This window comes from Ailuropoda melanoleuca, chromosome X (genome assembly GCF_002007445.2).
Source record: "Ailuropoda melanoleuca isolate Jingjing chromosome X, ASM200744v2, whole genome shotgun sequence".
Classification (NCBI taxonomy): Eukaryota; Metazoa; Chordata; class Mammalia; order Carnivora; family Ursidae; genus Ailuropoda; species Ailuropoda melanoleuca.
In genome coordinates, this window is record NC_048238.1 from 12,460,198 (window position 1) to 12,480,715 (window position 20,518).

General features: G+C 40.0%; 1 protein-coding gene across 1 annotated transcript in view; it reads right to left on the minus strand.

The window, feature by feature from the left end:
- ACE2 (angiotensin I converting enzyme 2) overlaps nt 1–20,518 on the minus strand; it is a 40,531-nt gene that overhangs the window by 15,021 nt on the left and 4,992 nt on the right. The window contains exons 2-8 of the mRNA XM_034649890.1: nt 18,489–18,777; nt 12,459–12,617; nt 8,843–8,936; nt 8,036–8,179; nt 6,493–6,605; nt 4,584–4,689; nt 1,938–2,035 (exon numbers count right to left, since the gene is read on the minus strand). Coding sequence (XP_034505781.1) covers nt 1,938–2,035; nt 4,584–4,689; nt 6,493–6,605; nt 8,036–8,179; nt 8,843–8,936; nt 12,459–12,617; nt 18,489–18,674 — 900 coding nt within the window. The 5' untranslated portion in view covers nt 18,675–18,777. The remainder of the gene's footprint in view (nt 1–1,937; nt 2,036–4,583; nt 4,690–6,492; nt 6,606–8,035; nt 8,180–8,842; nt 8,937–12,458; nt 12,618–18,488; nt 18,778–20,518) is intronic.

The following is a 20,518-nucleotide window of genomic DNA, read 5'->3' on the forward strand; positions in this document are numbered from 1 at the left end:
CTTTATTCTTCATATTCCAAGTATAAGCAAAAACAATGACCTTCACTTTCCTAAAAAACTATTCAAGTCAAGCCAACAATCCTTGACCGAACTCCTTCAAGGGGGGAGGCCCTGATGTTAGGTTCAGTGGAAGCCACAAACAATAAGGTGCAGATGAAGTCATGGACTTTTGGAACCCAAAAGGCCTGCGTGTGACCCAGTAGCCAATAAGTGGCTGAGACTTGGCTTCATAGTTCGTATGGGAATGTAAAGTTTCAGAATGTTCTGGAACTGGAGAGGGGAAGCAGTAGGTATCTGCCATCCAGCAAACTCTTCTGGTTGCTAATCAGGACTTCTTTGGAAATAAGGCCCACATGAGGCAAACTAAGTTTGTGCAACTGGCCGATAATGCATGACTCACTTCTGGTGACACAGAAAACTTCTTCTGATCTCAAAGACCAGTCAAGTCTGGTTTTTCTCCTTTATCGCCTCAGGGATATGAAACAGGATGTGACACCATGGATGTTTTTTATTATTGCCCTTTAAAGGTAATATTGGTATTAGTAGGTATGGTATTCTCAAGCTGAAAGAATACCTGTATACCAAAACAGCATAGACTAATAAGCACAGCTAATGTCAGTTAAATGCAGAAGGAACGAGTGGAAAATGAAACCGGAAATATTAGGAGTTCTGAGGTCAAATCTTAGTTGCCACTGATTGTCTTTGTGACTTTGGGCAAGACATTTACCCAGGCCTCAGTTTCCTCACCTATAACATGGATCCATCACCTTCCCTGTCCTGACAGTTTCGTAAGTGTGTTGTCAAGACGACCTTAGGAGAGATGGTGCATGTACCAACGCCGGAGATAGGCTGAGGAGCTACGTGTGGATGGGCCTCTGCCACTGCTCAGCTGTGAAACTGGGCCTAGCAATAGCTGCGGGAGTTTGGAGGCCCTTGTGGCCTCATGTTTTTATTTTGCTGTGGCCTTTTCCCAGGAGCATGTTATGTATGTGAAGATATTCACTGCATGGCTGCTTACAGGTTTAAAACCGTTCCCAAGGAAAAACCCAGTGATGTGTAAAGAGGAAAGGAAATCATGGTGCAACTCCCTGAAGACATTTCAGACAGCCAAGAGAAGTATGACCATACATTGTACCCGAAAACTGTAGACTATTAGTTGAATAAAGAAAAAATGTAATTATAACATGATTTCACCCATGGCAGGGAACACACTGAATTTCAACAATTATGTGAGGATGGTAACAAAAAAGTAATTTAAAAATTATTTTAAAGACTCCTATAATATTTTTAACAATAATGATTTTTTAAATATGCAAAAATCTTCTAATGATATCATTTTCTCTGTTCATAGAGAGTACAGACTGATTACTTAGCAGCCACTAACTCTGGAAAGAGTAATGACAACCAGTTGATAATTCCACATCTAACTGCTTAGTGGAAAACTCGGGTCATCTGGATTTTTAATATCTCTCAGCAAGATCAATACCGTACTTATCATTCAAGGTACTTGACGCCCCTGACATTGTAAATTACTTTTCCAGGAAAAGATAGCTACATAAAAAATACATTTATTATTTTTTAAAGATTTTATTTATTTATTTATTTATTTATTTATTTATTTGAGAGAGAGTGTGTGCACGTGCACCAGTGTGGGGAGGGCCAGGAGGTGAAGGAGAGAAAGGAGGGAAGAATCTCAAACAGACTCCGTGCTGAGTGCGGAGCTGGGGCTCAATCTCATGAACCTGAGACCATGACCTAAGCTGAAACCAAGAGTCAGATGCTTAACCAACTGGGTCACCGAGGCCCCCCAAGAAATACATTTGAATTAGCATAACATTTTTTCACATGGTTTTATATGCAAAAGATAAGGAGAGAAAAATGGCAGAAAAAGAAATGAAGTTGAGGATTTAGATTTGGTTCTTAAGGCCTCTTCCTACCTGGTTCACCATTGCATGAGTAACATCTATGTTTGGTTTCTGTCCAAAGGGGATTGTCAGAGGGTACAGGTTTGTCCAAAATCTACCCCACATATCGCCTATTAAAAAAAAAAAAGATTTTGTTAGTACACAGCAAAGGCAGCAGAAATACAGACCTGATTTTACACAGTGCATAAGTTAGGATCAGTAAACAGGCCATATGGTATTCTGGAATTAATCTAATTTCTTTTCATTACCTCTTTTCCTGTTCTCTTATTCACAATTTGCAACACTCCCTTCTTTTACTATCTCCTCTAAAAGGTTAAAATGGCAGGAGATTATCCCTGTTTCTCCCATTTTGAATTACAATTCAAAGGTGCAATTTATTAAATATATGGAACATCATAGCTACTCTAGATTAAAACAGATTTCTATAATCCACCATCCATGGAACAAAATATTGCAAATTAAACTATTAGTAATTCCTAATATTGGACTGAAGAGAGATCATATAGGACCATCATCCAGGAATCTCTACTAACAAGTAGCAATGTTCCACCTTCATCACTCTACTATAGTAATACACTTAGTTGGGTAATTTTTCAAGCATCTCAAATAAATGCTAAGTTGGATTCCAAGGCCAGAGACCCTAAAAGGCAAGATGGATCTAGAAAAAGTCAATCTAATAACAAAACCAGAATGTTGGCACCAAAGGAATAGGGCAACATAATTACATGAAGAATATTCCAATGAACTCATGTTTTAAACAATAAAATTCAGTAGAGATAAGTATAAGTATGCTTAAATTTTATTTATTTATATTTTAAAAGATTTTATTTATTCATTTGAGAGAGAGAGAGAGAGCACGCGTGAGAGACAGAGCACAAGCAGTGGGGCGGGGCAAAGGGAGAAGGAGAAGCAGACTCCCGGCTGAGCAGGGAGCCCAACGCAGGGCTCAATCCCAGGACCCTGGGATCATGATCTGAGCCCAAGGCAGACACTTAACTGACTAAGCCACCCAGGTGCCCTTCAGCTTAAATTTTAAAGAACGTTGTATCCACTATAAAAATATGTGATAAGTGACTTCAGGCTGAAACATAGTCCACATGTAAAAGACCAAAAGGGACCCAACAAACAGTGTGACATGGCTTCCAAAACACAAATGTAATCTTAAGGTAAATAAATAGAATTATAGGGTCTGGAACAAAGGAAGGCATGGTACCATTTTTACTCCATATTGGCCAAACCTCATCTGGACTTCAGTTCTGAGCATAATATTTGAAGAGAGACATCAACAAAGGCTAGCTTGTCCAAAGGAGAACAATTAGAAAATTAAGGTTTAAAGAATGGCTAAAAATCGTGTAGGGTATTTCACTGGAAAGAAGCAAAGAGTGTATACATGATGGTAACGATAATACTCTCTAAAATATACTGAGTACATACTCTTGTGCCAGGTACTATGCTGTGCCTTATACGATGGTTGTTTAAAAGATCCAGAAGGCCATTTTATAGAAGAAGATCGGACATTGGACATATTCTGGTAACCTCATATCATGGAATTAGATGTAATGAATGCAAGGCATTGGGGGGGGTGTTGATTCAGTCCCACATAAGGTAGAACTTGCTTATAATTGGTGCCATGTAGCAATAGATTAGTCTACCTTGGAAGGAAGAAAGAGCCACATCACACCAGATAGGTTTAAGCAGAAAATGAATTACTGAAGAATGCCTACCAAAGACATTGTAGGGAGTATTTATAAATTGCCTTAGAGTAAAAGTCTCCATAGGTCCTTCGTCCATATTCTCTCCTGCTGAGAGAGAGCTTTGGCTGTTGAGAAGAATTAGCTACCAGCAACTTATCTTGGTAGGAATGCTATGTATTCATGACATGAACTTTTCAAACACCTATATCTTATTTGGCCTCAGCTTCTAGGGAGCGGTAGAGGGGAAGGAAGGATGGCCACTCTCTGGAAGGGAGTTAGAAGATTCAATAAAGGGCCTCAGGTCTTTCATGGTCTACAAAGGCTCTGTGGCAGGATAGAAAGTTCTTGGAAGATTGAGTCTCCTCTTAAGCTAGGCATTTTTCTTCATGGCAAAAGCTTCATTCATAACCCATATGGTTCCAAAGCACATACTTTGCAGGAAAAGTAATTGGTGAAGTTTAGAATAAACTTATGAAACTTTTACTCAAGCTATACCTTAATTCTAGAAAGCCTTTCTCTCACCCCTGACCATCCCCAGCCTACCAAGCCTCATTTCTCTGACAATATAATACTAAAATGCCAAACTCCACTTCAAGAGCTTAGCCAATCAACTTAAATTGTAAAACTTATTTTCTCCATTTCCACTCTCATTTGAATTTGGAGTTCTTTCTCCAGTTATCTTAAATAATCCCTTTATCCTCTGGACTGTGGCCAACATAATAACCCTTATGTGTAAGATAAAAACAATTTTAAATGCTTTTATGTTGAAGAAAGTGCTCGCAAAATGTGATTTCGATAATGTCACTAACTTCACTCACAAAATTTTCCAAAAGTTTTATGTTGGGCCTTATTCCAAAAACAAACAAACAAACAAACAAACAAACAAACAAACAAAAAACAAACAAAATTTATTGGTGGGAATAACAGAAAACAAACTACACAAGGAGTTCCTGGAGTTTCTTACCAAGCAAATGGGCTGGGAGGCATCCAGTTGGGCTGATACGGGAAGGGTAGGTGTCCATCAACTTTGCCCTCACATAAGCATGAAGATGTTCATACAATGGTTTAATCTGAAAAGCCCAGGAAGAAAATTTAAGACCAAGAGTAGTCTACTCCAATTTCCAGTCCCCAACACTAAAGATAGAAGCCTCTTTAGACAAGTAGAATTTCCCTAAATTCTAATTTCTTCTCCTCTCAAATACTCTGGAGAGTTTGAAAGCATCTCTTCTTCCCAGATATTAATGATGACTAGCCTCACTGCATAAAGCAATTAACATACCTGGAGGAATGCAGGTCCCAAAATGAAAATAGATGGAAAATATTCATTTTTAAGATATAACCTACTTCCTTTGTTTTTAAATTGAAGTACATTTACATCCCATAAAATGCACCCATTTTTAAATGTACAGTTTCATGAGTTTTAGGAAATTTATACTGTTGGGCAACCTTCACTACCACCCACTTTTAGAATATTTCCATTACCCCCAAAACTTTTGTTGTCCCCGTTTTCAGTTAATTTCAGACCCAGCCCCAGGTCATCACTGAACTGATTTCTGTCTCTGTAGTTTTGTCTATCCTGGAAATTTCATATAAATGAAATCATAAAGTATGTAACCTTTTGTGTCTGGCTTCTTTCACTCAGCATGATTTTTAGATTCATCATGTTACTGCATGTATCAGAAGTTCATTCTTTTTAGTACTGGTAGTGTTTCATTTATGAATACATCCAAGTTTGCTTTATTTAGTATTTCATGGATACAACTCACCAGTTGAAGGACAGCTAGGTTGTTCCCAGTTTGGGGCTATAATGAATAATGCTTCTATGAACATTAATGTGTGAGTCTTTGCATGGATCTATATTCTCATTTCTCTCATACAGATACCTAAGAGTGGAATACCTTAGTCATACGGTAAGTGCGTGTTTAACTTTTTAAGAAACAGCCAAACTTTCCCCAGCAGCTGCGCCATTTTGCATTTCTGTCAGCAGTGTCTCCACACCCATACCAGCACCTGCTATGTCAGTCTTTTTTATCCATAGCCATTCTGGCACGTATGGTGTGTGTGTGTGTTTTAAAGATTATTTATTTATTTATTTATTTATTTATTTATTTATTTATTTATTTATTTATTTAAGAGAGACAGAGCACAAGCCGGGGGAGGGACAGAGGGAGAGGGAGAAGGACGAACAGACTCCCCACTGAGCGGGGAGCCCAACGCGGGCTCAATCCCAGGACCCTGGGATCATGACCTGAGCCCAAGCCAGACACTTTGCTGACTGAGCCACCCAGGTGCCCCTCTCCAACTTCCATTTTTGATGGCTCTGCCTAACTAAGGCTATGACAGAGTAGGTCTACATAGACGTTTGAAGGCACAGGGATAAGCGGGAGACGTGGGAGTGAAAATGAAAGAAGAGGGAGACACTGAGAAGTGTCAATGGGATACTCTCCCTTCCATATAAAGACTTCCTTAGTCAAAGGTAAGGAAACGATAGTATCAGTTGTCCTGAGAAAGGAAGCAAAGCCTACAGCTCTGCTAACAAAGTTAAGATAGTGTGGGTCCCAGGTAGTTCATGAAGACCATTCCTTATAATCTAAAAGACCATTCCTCCCTGTAATTTTCCCTTCTTATAATCTTGCTAGTGATAGTTGCTGGTGAGTTCAGTGGCTGAAAAGGGGAGGAAAGCAGTAGTTCTGATCATCCATAGGGGTTACCCTATTATTCTTTAAAATCTTTTCAAGCTGTAATATTCCATAACTCTGAGGCCTGGGAATGGCTGACAAGTGTGTTAAGAACAAGCCGGAATGCCTTTGGTCACTGTCCCTTCTTCCCGCACACTGCCCTACATCTGTCTCTGTGTCTGGTTCCTTGGTCACCTGTGTGAAGGTATGTTCCACATCTTCAATCAACTGGTTGCGGCTATAGTTATAGCCATCTGTCCACTCCTCTTCATAATCTCCTCTCCAATAATCCCCATAGTCCTCATAATCTGTTTTTAAAAAGAGAAGGAAGAGAACATAAGGGAAAGAAAGAGATGAAGCACTGTATATATCGATTAACCTTGTTGGGAGATTAAAAAAAAAATCCAAAGATCTGTCACATTTTTACTGTCCTTCTAAGTAATAACTCAAAGGGATCAAATGAATAACATTAGCTAGGGTCTGTCAAGCACTTGCTCTCTGCCAAAAATTTTAATGCATTATCTCATCTAATAAGCACAAAAATTCTACAAGATTGACATTATTAAAATTCCCACCATACAGATTAGCAGGCTGTTCTTAGACGGTGAAATCATTTGTCCAGGGTCATCCCACCGGTAAGAGGCAAAGGCACACCCCAAGTCTCCTAACCCTCAGTCTCTACCTTCTCCATACTTCGGTTTGTATCTCTGGCTCTAAAACATGTGATTGGATTTGAGTTTTTAAATTCTCCTTTTGTTCAGGGCCTTATATTTTCACATCTAACTCAACTCATCTTAGACCTTGCCACAGTGGGCCTGTGTTTGTTTTGCAAATTATATGTCTGCATGGAACATCTCTCTGTGCTTCATGCAGTATCTCAGCATCAGGAAACACAAGCTTGCGTTAGGATATTAGCCAATAACGTTTGCAAATGTGTTCTGATAATTTTTACTTTTACATGGACATTGGCAATGGATGATCAGGAGGAAGAGAGAAAGACCTCTTTGGATGGAAGGATATGGTGATGAGCTACTGTCTCCAGCTTGCCTGTGGCTTCGGAATACCAGTTTAAGAGGCAGTGAGAGACATTTAGAAACAACAGATGAAAAAGAATTCTTCCTTACTCAACCCCATGGGGCAGTGAATCACCAAAGCATAAAGTTACTCACGATGCCACAGCTTCAGCTCATCATTCAGGCAGGAGAATAAGTTAGGAGATATGGAAATTCTGCCCCATGTTAAGAGTTTTATGACCACACGATCTGAGTTATAATTACAACTGCAGAACAGAATGGATTTCCAGCCTAAATTATCTGAAGTTTTTTTCTTTCTGGGATACCACCCTGAGTTAAACACACAAATGGCCTTTGAGAATAAACTGTGGCCAGATAGGAGTTTAGGTGAAAGACAGTGTTTCTGTCTCCCATACTATCTGAGAAATAGAATCCCTGCTCAATCCCCAGGCTACCTCAGGTTCCTGATACTTTCCCAGACAACTGATTTGTTTGACACGCTGTAGTTCAGTCTCATTCCTGAGCTCTCCAAACTGTAGAATGTCAGTGCACCATTCCTTATTTCCTAGTAGTTTCTTCTTTGAGACACATAACCTGAATTTGTTCAGCAGATGATCATTAATTTAGGGATACCTCTTCTATCAAAGGGCAGCCTTGGTAATTGATGAGAAATAGCCCACAGCCACATAGAGGGCTTCAGGACCTCTATAGACCAGCGAACTTACTGTTGGCTCTTGCCATCTCATTTTTCAGGGCCACATACTCTTCATATAATGGCCTCAGCTGCTTGCCGACCTCAGACCTCCAGCCTTCCCAGGCCCAGAGCCTCTCATTGTAGTCATTGCTGTTTTCCATTATGTCATCCAAACCTGTCATTGTAAAGCACCCAATAGGAAACAGACATGCATTTGTAATATTTTTATGCACAAACAATTATATGAGCTTTAAATAATTAAAAGTAAGGCTGGCAGACATCGAGGTCATTAAATGAAATCTCACGATTTATCAATTTCTTCATCCTTGTTATAGTTTCAAAATATTTCTGCAGAGAAAATAAACCATTGAAATCATTTAGCTACTAACTTAATTAAATTCCTTGGAATGTGACAGAATTTACCATAAAGTTTTGTTAAAAGTTAAAAGTTCATCTATGTGTTAAAACACCTATTTGGAATCTTATCATCTTTGGATTATCCATTTGAAAGGGACAATGTTATCATCCAGTGCCAATCTCAGTTTTAAAACTTAGAGTAAAAAGGGGTGCCTGGCTCAGTCAGTTAAGCATTAAGCATCCACCTCTTGATTTCGGCTCAGGTCATGATCTCGGGGTCATGGGATTGAGCCCTGTGTGTAGGGCTCTGGGCTGAGGGTGGAGTCTGCATGAGATTCTCCCTCTCTCCCTCTCCCTCTGCCTCAACCCCCATGCACAGGCACATGCTCTCCCTCTCTCAAATAAACAAACAAATAAAATCTTTAAAACTTAGAGTAAAAAAATTAAATTTCGTAATCATTGCTCAAAATTAATAACCTACCTGGTTCCAGTAATAAGCACTCCTGTGGATTATTTGGGTTACAAGCTTTTCCAGTACTGTAGATAGTGCTCATTGCATTTAGGATTGTGTTCAACTGCAAATTAAACATAATAAACAATGTTTAAGCTGGGAAGTGTGCTGTATAGAATGCTAAGGTAAAGATGTCCTTTCGACCGTGTGATTTTTTTTTTATGCCTCAAAATACAGCAGTTCACATCTTTGCCAAGTATCCTCTTTTATGTAAACTAGGAATAGCTCCATTAAATTCCCCCCTATTAACTAACACAGAACCTTAGATATAAACACATAATAAAAACATGTGGAGTGACTGAAATAAACAGATCTACCAAAATTCCAGGGATGTTGCTCAGGTACACATGCACTGAGAAGGGCACTTGTTGTTTCATTCAGCGTTCTTTGAGTGCACACTTACTGAAAATGTACTATGTCCTACACTCGGATAAGTCTGACACGAATAAGTCACTGGTCCTCAAGGACCCCACAGTCAAGGGACAGTGAAGTAGCCATGAAATCAATAATTAAATAACCAAGTGACAAGCAGTATAACTGTCATGAAAGAGTGACAGGACAGTCTGGCGGGGAGTGGATAAATGAATAACTTGGAGATTTAGGGATGGCTTCAGAGAGGAGGGGACATTAGCACTGTGTCTTGGAAGAGAAGTAGGAATTGGTCAAGTAGGAAAAAGAGATAGAAGGCAGAGCCTAAAAGATGAATGGAGGTTGGGAAAGAGCAGACATCTTCCAGAAGCGATGATACGTTGAAGGAAACTGGCATAGTGATGCTGACTGAGGGAAGTGGGCGATGTAAGGATGGAGAGGTTAGTGGGGGCCAGGTCATGAGGGGCCATCTGTGCCACACTAAGGAGTTTAAACTTTACCCTGTAGGTAAAGGAGAGTAAAGGTAATAGAGTTAAGCAGTGCTACTCAAACTATGGTCCGTGGACCAGTGCAAGACAGTAAATAGTTTGTTTCCATTCTGTGATAAGTACAGTTATCAAGAGAATAAATTTTTTAAGAGAATAAATGTTTATTAACTTCTAAAACCATTTGATATTTCCATGACATCTAAGCATGAGAGCAATGAAGTTAACCAAGTATTGATCTGCAATGGATTGGTAATAAAAGAAGAAAGGGAATAAGAGAGGGAGAAAAGGAGGGAGGGAGATGGGAAGGGAAGGGAAGGGAAGGGAAGGGAAGGGAAGGGAAGGGAAGAAACTCGTTCTCTTCCACATTTGATTTAAGAAGCACTGGCTGAAAGGCTCTGTTTTCCTTCTCCTATTTCCCTCTTCCATTATTCTTTCACTCTGCTGTAAGAGTCATTATCCTAAAACATGAAATAGATCCCATGCTTAAAATTTCAACAAGATCCCATAGTCCGTAGGAATCAATCCAAATTCCTTACCATGGCACAAAACTCCTCATGGTCTCTTTGCCTATCTGCTTTTTCAATCTCCCCTCCTTCCTCTCCATTGAACTCATGCATCCTTGAGTCTCCTCTCTTCCCAAACACTCCAAGCTTTTACATGCATTTCAGTGGTTTTCAACTTTGGCTGCACATTAGAATTACCTGGGATCTTATAAAAATACAGTATCCAGGTTCCATCTAGCTGTCTAGACTCTAAAAGACCAATGGGCAAGGTTTCACATGGTGTCTTTGTGAAAAACACGGGGAAGCATGGAATGGATAAGATAAAGTGGATTAACAATGAGTTGGATAATTGGATCCAAAGAATGTGGAATAATAAATATCAACTTGTAGGAAGATATGTGCCATATGGTTTTATCTTTGTCCTTATCATGATTTTTTTTCTTTTTATAGATGGAGATTACAACACAGAGTTCCAGAAGACAAGCAACTGAGATAGAAGACTTTGATGTTAAATAGTCAAATATTTTAGATAAAAATGTTTTAATAGGTTAGATCAGGGGTCTGTAAACTATGATCTGCAGACCAAATACCGTCTGCTGCCTGTTTTTGTAAAGTTTTATCAGAATACAGCCACACTCATTTGTTTATGTATTAGCTATGCTGATTTCCTGCTGCAATAGCAGAGCTAACTCATCGTGACAGAGACTATATGGCCCACAAAACCCAAGATATTTACTATATTTCCTTTTACAGAAAAAAATTTGCTGGCTCCCAGGCTAGAGAGATGGGATGAGAGATATTATTTCAACAGGGCGAATACAGGCTTTCTTAAACTTGAACAAACTACCTACTACTTTTTTTTTAAGATTTTTTATTTATTTATTTGACAGAGATAGAGACAGCCAGCGAGAGAGAGAACACAAGCAGGGGGAGTGGGAGAGGAAGAAGCAGGCTCATAGCAGAGGAGCCTGATGTGGGGCTCGATCCCGTAACGCCGGGATCACGCCCTGAGTTGAAGGCAGATGCTTAACCGCTGTGCCACCCAGGCGCCCCCAAACTACCTACTTCTTAAGAATAGAATTTTGAAAGCTATCATTTTAGAGCAACATCGGTGGAAGAGATTTGGAGACTTCATTGTCAGTGACGTTGATAGAAGCCAACATGGAATTTGAACATCAAAAAACCCAACCCAAACAAAAACCTAATAGAATCCTAGACTGTCTTAATAGATGTAGGGCCCAGGGTGCAGAATGTCATATTCCTGCTCACCTTCATGCAGACTGGAACCAACTCAGAGTGTGGTGTTTAGTTCAAGGTTACTGACAAAGTGAAGACAGCAGCTAGGACTGGTTAGGAAACTTGAAACTATTGTATAGAGGAAAATTGACAGAGTGAAGTATAGTTAGCCTAGATTTTTTAAAAAAGGACTCAAGTAGTTTAAAAAAAAAGTAGCTGCCTTCATTTATTTAAAAACTATTGTAGGAAAGAGCAATTTGGAGGTAAAGCACTTAATGTTCAATGGAGGGAGTATCTCCATCAATTAGGGGGACCCACATATGGAATGGATATCTTGGAAAGAGATGAATCACCCACCTCTAAAGCGGTTTGAGCTGAGGTTCTTAGTCTCTTGTTAAAGACGGTGTAGAAAAGAGTCAAGAATGAAAGGGGGAAAGAATTGGACCACATAGGGGACTTCTCAAGCTGGGCACTATTAACATGTGGGCCCACATAGCTCTTTGTCATTGGGGGCTGCCTTGTACATTGTAGGATGGTTAGCAGCAACCCTGGCCTCTACCCACCAGATGCTAATAGCTGCCCCCCTCCCCCAGTTATGACAACCAAAAATGTCTCCAGATATCATCAAATGTCACTGGGGGGCAAAATCACGCCCAGTTGAGCATGACTGACATAGATTAAGCATATTCTTCAGGCTGCCTGGTCCTCAGGAAGGTGACTTCTGTATACAGTATGTGTATACAACACAGTGCCCAGACAACATCGGTTTAACTCTGTGTCCTAATATAAGTATTACCAGTGTCTTCTTTCACTTGCAAAAGGATTCCAGTTTGGATGACAAATTATGGGGTCACCCTACCTAGGCACAGAGCTCTTTCTAATGTCAGCATCACTACCTTTGCAGATAAAGTAAGTAGCCATGGGGATATTAATGTTTAATGTTTCCCAAATATTTCAGCTCTTGGAGTCAGTGCTAGAATGTTCACATACTCGTTGGCTCTTGTCTGCTGAGAGCACTGATGACCCACTGTGCTGAAGGGCCTGCAATTGACGCTTGACTGTAGAATTATGAATTTCTTCTAGTGGGTATGTTTTGGCATGCTTGGACTGTTCTTCATAAAAGGCAGACCATTTGGCTCCAGCATCATTCTGAAATGACAAAAAATGAAGTTGAAGTCAGAATGGCACGGCTTGAACAGATAGAACAGAAGATACTGTCCAAAAAACATCTGGCGGAATATCTAATATTTCCTGAGTGGTTTAGTTCTCTACTTTGCTGAAGGTCAAGGCTTAAGTTATGAGTGACCAGGCCACTCTTGGTCACTCTTTCTTTCTGGCCCAGTGCCTAGTTTTCCCAAGGGTCCTATCCCCTGAACTGGAAATGAATTCTCACAGATAATTCACATTGTGGGGCCCTGGAATTTATGGCCTTAGCACTGTGACGTAGGTGAGTTAATCAAGGATTTGAGGATGAATGCTCCAAAGGGAGGGCCCAGTAAAGCTTAGAGCACACTTAATGGGAATACAGCCCCTCATGAAAATGGGAACAACAAGAAATGAGAAACAATTTGCAGTGAGCTCCATGGTGCCATTACTTACCAGAGATTCTGATCTTAAATTATGTTCCCCAAAGAAGGTTGCCCAGAATATGGCCGTTTGGTAGCCATGGTGATTTTCTAACAGCAAAAGAAAACTTAACAAGTAGGTGATGATTCCGGGACTCACTTGCTTCCCATCTTGAATATCAGTATAGGCAAGTGGACTTCTCCAGACTCTTCTAGTATAGTCTTTTCTCAATGTACAAACCCATTTCCATTTATCAAAGATGCAAATGAGCAATTACATCGTACATTGTACTTCTCTAGACTATATAAAAGGGGCAGCATATGAGACAAGTAAGAGCTCCATTCTTGAAGTCAGACACCTCTGACTAGCTGTGTGACTTTAGGCAAATTACTTACCTTCTCTGAGCCAATTACCTTATCTGTAAAACAAGAGTAATAGGACTTACCTCAAAGGGTTGTTGTAAGGATGAGAAGAATTAACAAATAATAAAATGTTTATCACAGTATCTGATACATCCTAAACATTCAAAAAAATAGCTATTTTATAATTTAAAGAAAAAAAGTTTTGTCCCTAAGTTGCCTACAGTTTTGTCAGACAGATAAGGTACACATCATGAATGTTTCATTAATGAAGTATTAGAGCATATGATAATGTATAAACTTTGAGTGGCCAAGCAGTTTCTGCTATAGGAAAAGAAAGACTCATGCAGGCAAGTAGATTTGGCCAAGCCCTCATGGTGAAGACCTTAAAGGAGGTAGGAGTTGGATGGGTGTAGAGTACTTTGCAGAATAATTTACTTCATTTGATTTTTCTACTCCCCTGAGATAGAAAATCATTCTGCCTCCATTACTCATATGTGCATAGAGGGGCTGAGAGAAATAAATAGTGGTTATGGCAATCAATTAACAGCATCGAGATCCTGAATCCCGTGGTAGACAAACTCTAAGATGGATCCCATGATCCCTACCTCCAGGTGGTACACATTTGTGTGATCCCCTCCCCCTTGAGTGTGAGCAGGAGCCATGATTCATTTCTACCCAGTAGCATATACCAAAGATGACAGGATGCACGTATTTATGTTATATAAGATTCTAATTTTTATCTTGCTAAAACTCTATCTCCCTTGCTGACTTTGATGCAGCAAGGTGCCATGTTGTGAACAACCCTGTGGGAAGGGCCACATGTTGAGGAATTGAGGATGGCCTCTGGTTGATATCCTGCAAGAAACTAAGGATCTCAGTCGAGCAGCACATAAGGATCTGAATGCTCACCACTAACCACATTAGCTTGGAAGTGGATTCATCCCCAGTCAAAACTCAGCTGAGACCACAGTGCTAGTCGGGGCCTTGATCACAACCTTATAAGACTCAAAAATGGAAGCTGCAGCTAAGCTATGCCTGGACTCCTGACCCACAGCAGCAGTGGGATAATAAATGTGTGTTATTTTAAGCTGCTAAGCTTGTGGTAATTTTTAACACAACAGATAATTAGTACCAATCCCAAAGGCAGGACTTCGGGCACAACTGCATCTTCCAGGCCAAGGAATTTGACTATTACTCTTTGAATACTAGGGAATCACAGATAATTCACATTGTGGGGCTCCAGGCAGGCACATAACATGATGGGAATGGTGTGTGGAGATGAAAACAATGGATCAGACAGGAGATGAAAATAGTGGCAGTAAATATGGAAAATGATTTCTCTCTTTATTGAGACACACAACCCCTCAGGAACTACTTCTCAATTAATCTTTACAATCTTGTGAGGTAGTTGTGATTGTCTCCACTTCACAAATGAGGGAACTGAGGCACAGAGCAGGTAAGTAGCTTTCCCTAAGTCACACAGCTAGTAATTTGAAAGAACCAGAATGCCAACCCAGATATGTTTACCTCCAAAGACAACGCTCCTAACCATTGACTATAGATGGAATTCAACACATTCTGTTCTTCTCTGTAACGCACGAGTGGGAAGTAGTGAGCTATGGAAAGAAGAGTTTGGTCTGTGGCACAGACTCATCTATGCAACCCATCACTTACCTCTAAATTCCTATCCTTCTTCACCCAATCCAGGACGATTTACTGTCAAGCAAAATTTCTGGTAGAACTTTGTTACCAAATTATAGGAATAATTTATTCTCAATCTCCTCTGGAAACAACTCACAGTCCCCAAAAGAGCCCAGTCTTACAATATTTTTTAATTATACTGCATACGGGTACTTTGAAGATACCTGTTTTATTTTCTTTATCACTACCATACTATAAGTATTATACTTTAAATCCCTCCCCCCAAATTACATGATGTTGCCTTGAATTTTGACCCCCGGAACATATTGTTCCGTCCCAAGCTATTTTTTTTTCGCAAAGCCCTAGGGACGTAAACTAGTTTTTTCGTTAATTTCTTGGCTCAATATTTCTGCACCATGCTAGTAGTGGAAATTCAATTTCCACACCCATTAAATAACTCAGGGGTGAAACCTGAGTCTGGTCAAATCTCTAGATCAAGACTCTGCGCACCATCTGATTTTGTAAATAGTTTTACTGCAACATAAGTCACATTCATTTATGTATTATCTATAGCTGCTTTCGCACTACAACGGCAGGTTGAACAGAAGCCATATAGGGCACGCAAAGCCTGATAATACTTACTATCTGGCCTCTTACAGGAAAGAGCTCTGCCCTCTGCCCTCTGCCCTAGATCTATACGTTTACAGGAAATGCAGGGGACAAAAGAGCACGTTAAGCAAAATTTAGGGGGAATTTGCATAATCAGCAAGTCCAGAAAGTGGGAGTTTCTATAGCACCAAAAATTTAATTCTTCGGCAAATAAATTGCAAAAACAAAAAAAAAGTGAGGGAGGGATTCTGTAGATTAAAAGAGAGATAGAGTACATCCTTCAAAATGATTGGAAGGAGAGGACCTTGTTAGATCTTGATTCAAACAAAACAGCTGAAATTGAAAAAGAAATATGAGACAGTAGGGTGCATTTGAATGCCGACTAGATATTTGTCGATACTGAGGAGTTATTGTTAAGTTTTTGGCATGGTACTGTTATTAAGGTTGTTTTTAAAATACTTTGAGAACTACAAGGTGAAATACACACATAAAACTATACCATGTTTTGGATTTCCTTCAATAATCCAAGAAGTGTGGGGTTGGGTAGAAAAATAAAACAAGATTGGCCAAAGTATTAATAATTTGTAAACTGGGCGATGGATACAAGGAGATTCAATATACTCATCTCTCTTCTTTTATACATGTTTGAAAATTTTTATGATAAAAATAAAGAAAAATCATATGACAGAACACTATTTGGCAACAAAAAGGAATGAAGTAATGCTATATGCTACAATGTGCAAAGTGAAAGAAGGCAATCACAAGAGATCATGTATTGTACGATTGCATTTATATGAAATGTTCAAAGTAGGCAACCCTACGGAGACAGAAAGTAGACTAGTAGTCGCTTAGGGCTAGGAGCTGGGAGGAAGAGTGATGACTGACAGGCATGTGGTTTCTTTCTGGATTGATGAAAATGTTCTAAAATTAGATGATGTTGGCGAAGGTTGTACAATTCTGTAAATATACTAAAAAGCATTGAATCGTACACTTTAAATTGGTGAAGTTTATGGTGCATAAATTATATCTCAGTAAAGCTGTCGTTAAAAGCTCTCTATAGCAAAAGTAAAGAAAAAAACCTCGCCTTATACCCCAGGTCCTGTAACTGGGTCTGAAACCCCATGAAACTGCTCCAAACCAAAGGAGTTAGCCAAAATTAGCCTCATGCTCTTTTACCGAGGTGCCTGGCACGCGCCAGGAAGCAGCACCGGCTCCTGACCACAGGACTGCCCTCCCGGCGTGTAGCCGGTGGCCACCTGCTTCCTTTTTGCATTCTAACATTTTCGCTTTCCTTTAAAGGGTCTATGCTTTGACCATACTTTGTGTTTTATGCCCTTTCCTCTCTGGTCTTGGCTCTCATCAACCACTGCAATTCAAAAGCAATAACACTTAATGATCCAGAGATGATATCAACAAACATCACTCCATCCCATTCGATAACATGCCTTCTCAGCAAAGGGCACTCAGCAGAACTGTTACATGTCTCTTCAGCAGTTATAACTCCCTCCGACACTCAGAGCAATAAGACTGCGCTGTTCTCTCATGCTCACAAGCATCGAGCACCATTCTGGGGGCTTTGGGTATGAATTTGGTGTTCACAGCCACCCTCCAAGGCAGGTAGGGGCAGGATGTTCTTTTACACAGGTGAGATAATGAAGGTGCAGGAGGTTAATTGACCAGCTGAAGCTCACCCAGCTGGAAAGTGCTGGAGCCAGGATCGAGACCTCGGCAGTCTGGCTCCAGAGTCCTCAGGCATGAAGCTGGTACCACCTTCACCAGCACCTACTGGACCATTCAGCTGAGAACAAAGACAAATACATGGTATACTATAGGCACCTCCAACAGAGATCAAATAAAAAGTGAGGAAAAAGCAACAATAAAGAGATGAAGAGACGTAAGACCAAAGTATGAGACGAGAAACAAATGATCTCCTATGACAACACCAGGCTGTCAAAATCTCCAGGATTTCCTTGAGCGTTAGAAAAATGGAAAACCTTCTCTTGGGGAATTTCAAATGAGGTGGTAGGTCTTAGGTTTGATCTGTCCTGTGAGTGGCAGTAATTTAAACATGCAACCTACTCAGCATTTGAAAAAATATCTGAACTACATTTTTGAAGGAATATATTGCTATACAAGTGTCACAAAATCTTTTCTTAAATAATGTTGCTCGATTTCCAGCACAAATGTGTAAGGACACTGCTTTGGGATCGGTGAGAAAAGAAATTCCTAAATCCTTGCACTTGTCAAAGCATCTTGCTTTCCTGGAGCATCCTGAGATTTGTCAAAACTGGCTTAATTATGGTTTTTCTGCGAGGGCTCTGGATGAATTCTGTGACCTTTGGAAGTCCCTTAGAGCTCCGTGACAATGAAGGAAGGAATTCCCAAATCCAGTCTCCAGACCCATGGTTACTTTAATTACTAGCTAGCTTTTTCACTAAACCTCCAATTGCATTTTCCAGTTAATATATCATTTTAGAGAGTCTTTAGATATTCCTGTTGACATTGTAGGCTTGGGAAAATTATTAACCCAATAACTTATGGCATTTCTGTGAAATGCTTTGAAAACCTGATTATGATGAGAATTATGGTGGCAACTTTACAAAGCATGTTCACTGGTTTCTAAGAATCTGGACTGAGACCAGTGAATTGTTTTGTAACCGCTTCCAAATGAGCCCCAAGGTCAATTAAGTTTAGTCATCTGGGACTCCAGAATCAGAAATACTAAGGCAGACATCCAACCTCACAACTCAGAGCATTTCTTTGATTTCCCTTTTCAGTTGTAGAGGCAGTAATCTAATCTTAAAGAAGCAACAAATACCCCTATGTAGCCATGAAAACTCACCATCTTTTCGATATTCTCGTCGGTAATATTGGTGTTATAATTCCAAGAAGCAAGAGAACTTTGATAATACAGGTCTTCAGCTTCATAGTTAAACTTCTCCAAAAATGTCTCGGCCAGATCCTCAGTGGTGGATTGAGCAGCGGTTAGAGCAGCAAGGCTGAGAAGGAGCCAGGAAGAGCCTAACATCTTTCCCTATGCACCAAGATCCCATTCACTGAACAACTTTCCCTAGAGTAAAACCTCTTCATGAGTTTTTCTCTCTCATCAGCCTTTGAACTTGGGTTGGGCACTGAGCAGGAAAGATGAAAAAAAAAAAAAAAGAAGAAGAAGTAGTAGTAGAAGAAGAAACAGTAAACAATCTGCTGAACCAATATAAAGTTCATCCTGGAGAGGACAGATATGTAAACAGAGTTTAGAATGAGTTTTTCAAGTAAATCAAATAAACAAATGTTATTCATTAATCCTAGAAAATCATAGCTCTCCTAGTATTTTATGGCGAGATCAGAACTTGCACATTTGGTTAATATGTTCTTAAAAAGCTATTAAAGATACACTGAAGGTGTTATAATTTTACAGGGACGAAAGAAGCCTAGATTTAGGGATCATGGGGGTATTAGTGGAACTTACATGTTTTCCAGATGATTTCACTGAAAGTCACTTATCTCTCCTTTCTTTTTATTTCAAGTTCATAGTCACAGAAAGTCTCTCTCTACTTGGGTAACATTTTCCCTTCTTAAATAAACTGCTTTACCCTTGTCTTTATGGAATTCATTTTTTTCTGATAAATTTTAATTTCCATGGCTATTGTTTAAAAGTATAAGACTAGGGGCGCCTGGGTGGCACAGCGGTTAAGAGTCTGCCTTCGGCTCAGGGCGTGGTCCCGGCGTTGTGGGATCGAGCCCCACATCAGGCTCCTCCGCTAGGAGCCTGCTTCTTCCTCTCCCACTCCCCCTGCTTGTGTTCCCTCTCTCGCTGGCTGTCTCTATCTCTGTCAAATAAATAAAATCTTTAAAATAAATAAATAAATAAATAAAAATAAATAAATAAAAGTATAAGACTACCCTCTACTCCACTCACTCCACAGGTTAACTCACCTGATCTGGCTTGGGTAAACTTAAAAAGGCTCGCTTTCTACTTCCCAGATGACCATGTTGAACACTGGTTCTATGGCCGTCTTCACTGTGTGCCGCCTTCCCTTTCACTTACCTGTTCTAAACTCAGTTGAGGTCCCAGGGAAATAAAAATGACTCTGCATGGTATGAAATTCAAAGAGTGTCCATGTCACGCTCTGGGCATCCAAAACCATGGGATCATGGCAACACAGAATTCAAAGAGAATTCAGTGATTGTCCTGTGGAGTCTCAAGAGCTGGATCAGTGTCATCATTCCCAGGATGCAGGTATATCAGAGATAAAAGAGAGGAGCCACTTTAAATGGCAGCGCTCATGGACCAGCTTGACTGTGATTATGAAACCTTCACTCAGGGAAGATATTTCTTCACCCAGAAAAACAAGTCTTCCAGGTCCAGGTGCAGTAACCAAGCCTTTAAAAAAAGAGTTTTCACAACTTTCCCTTATTCCACAGTTGTTAAATTAATGTTATTATAGAACCAGAAAAAATAATTCGAAGTAATAGTTCAAGGCGCTTTTCATTATAATATCTCATTTAAGCATTACAACAAACCTAGAGGTAATTTTTTTTAAAAGATTTTATTTATTTATTCAACAGAGATAGAGACAGCCAGCGAGAGAGGGAACACAAGCAGGGGGAGTGGGAGAGGAAGAAGCAGGCTCATAGCAGAGGAGCCTGATGTGGGGTTCGATCCCAGAATGCCGGGATCACGCCCTGAGCTGAAGGCAGACGCTTAACTGCTGTGCCACCCAGGGGCCCCGAGGTAAATTTTTTTTTAAAAGATTTATTTATTTATTTCAGAGAGAGAGAACACAAGAAGGAGGAGCAGAGGGAAAGGGAGAGAGAGAATCTTAAGCAGACTGTGTGCTGAGCGTGGAGCCCAGTGCTGGGTTCCATCTC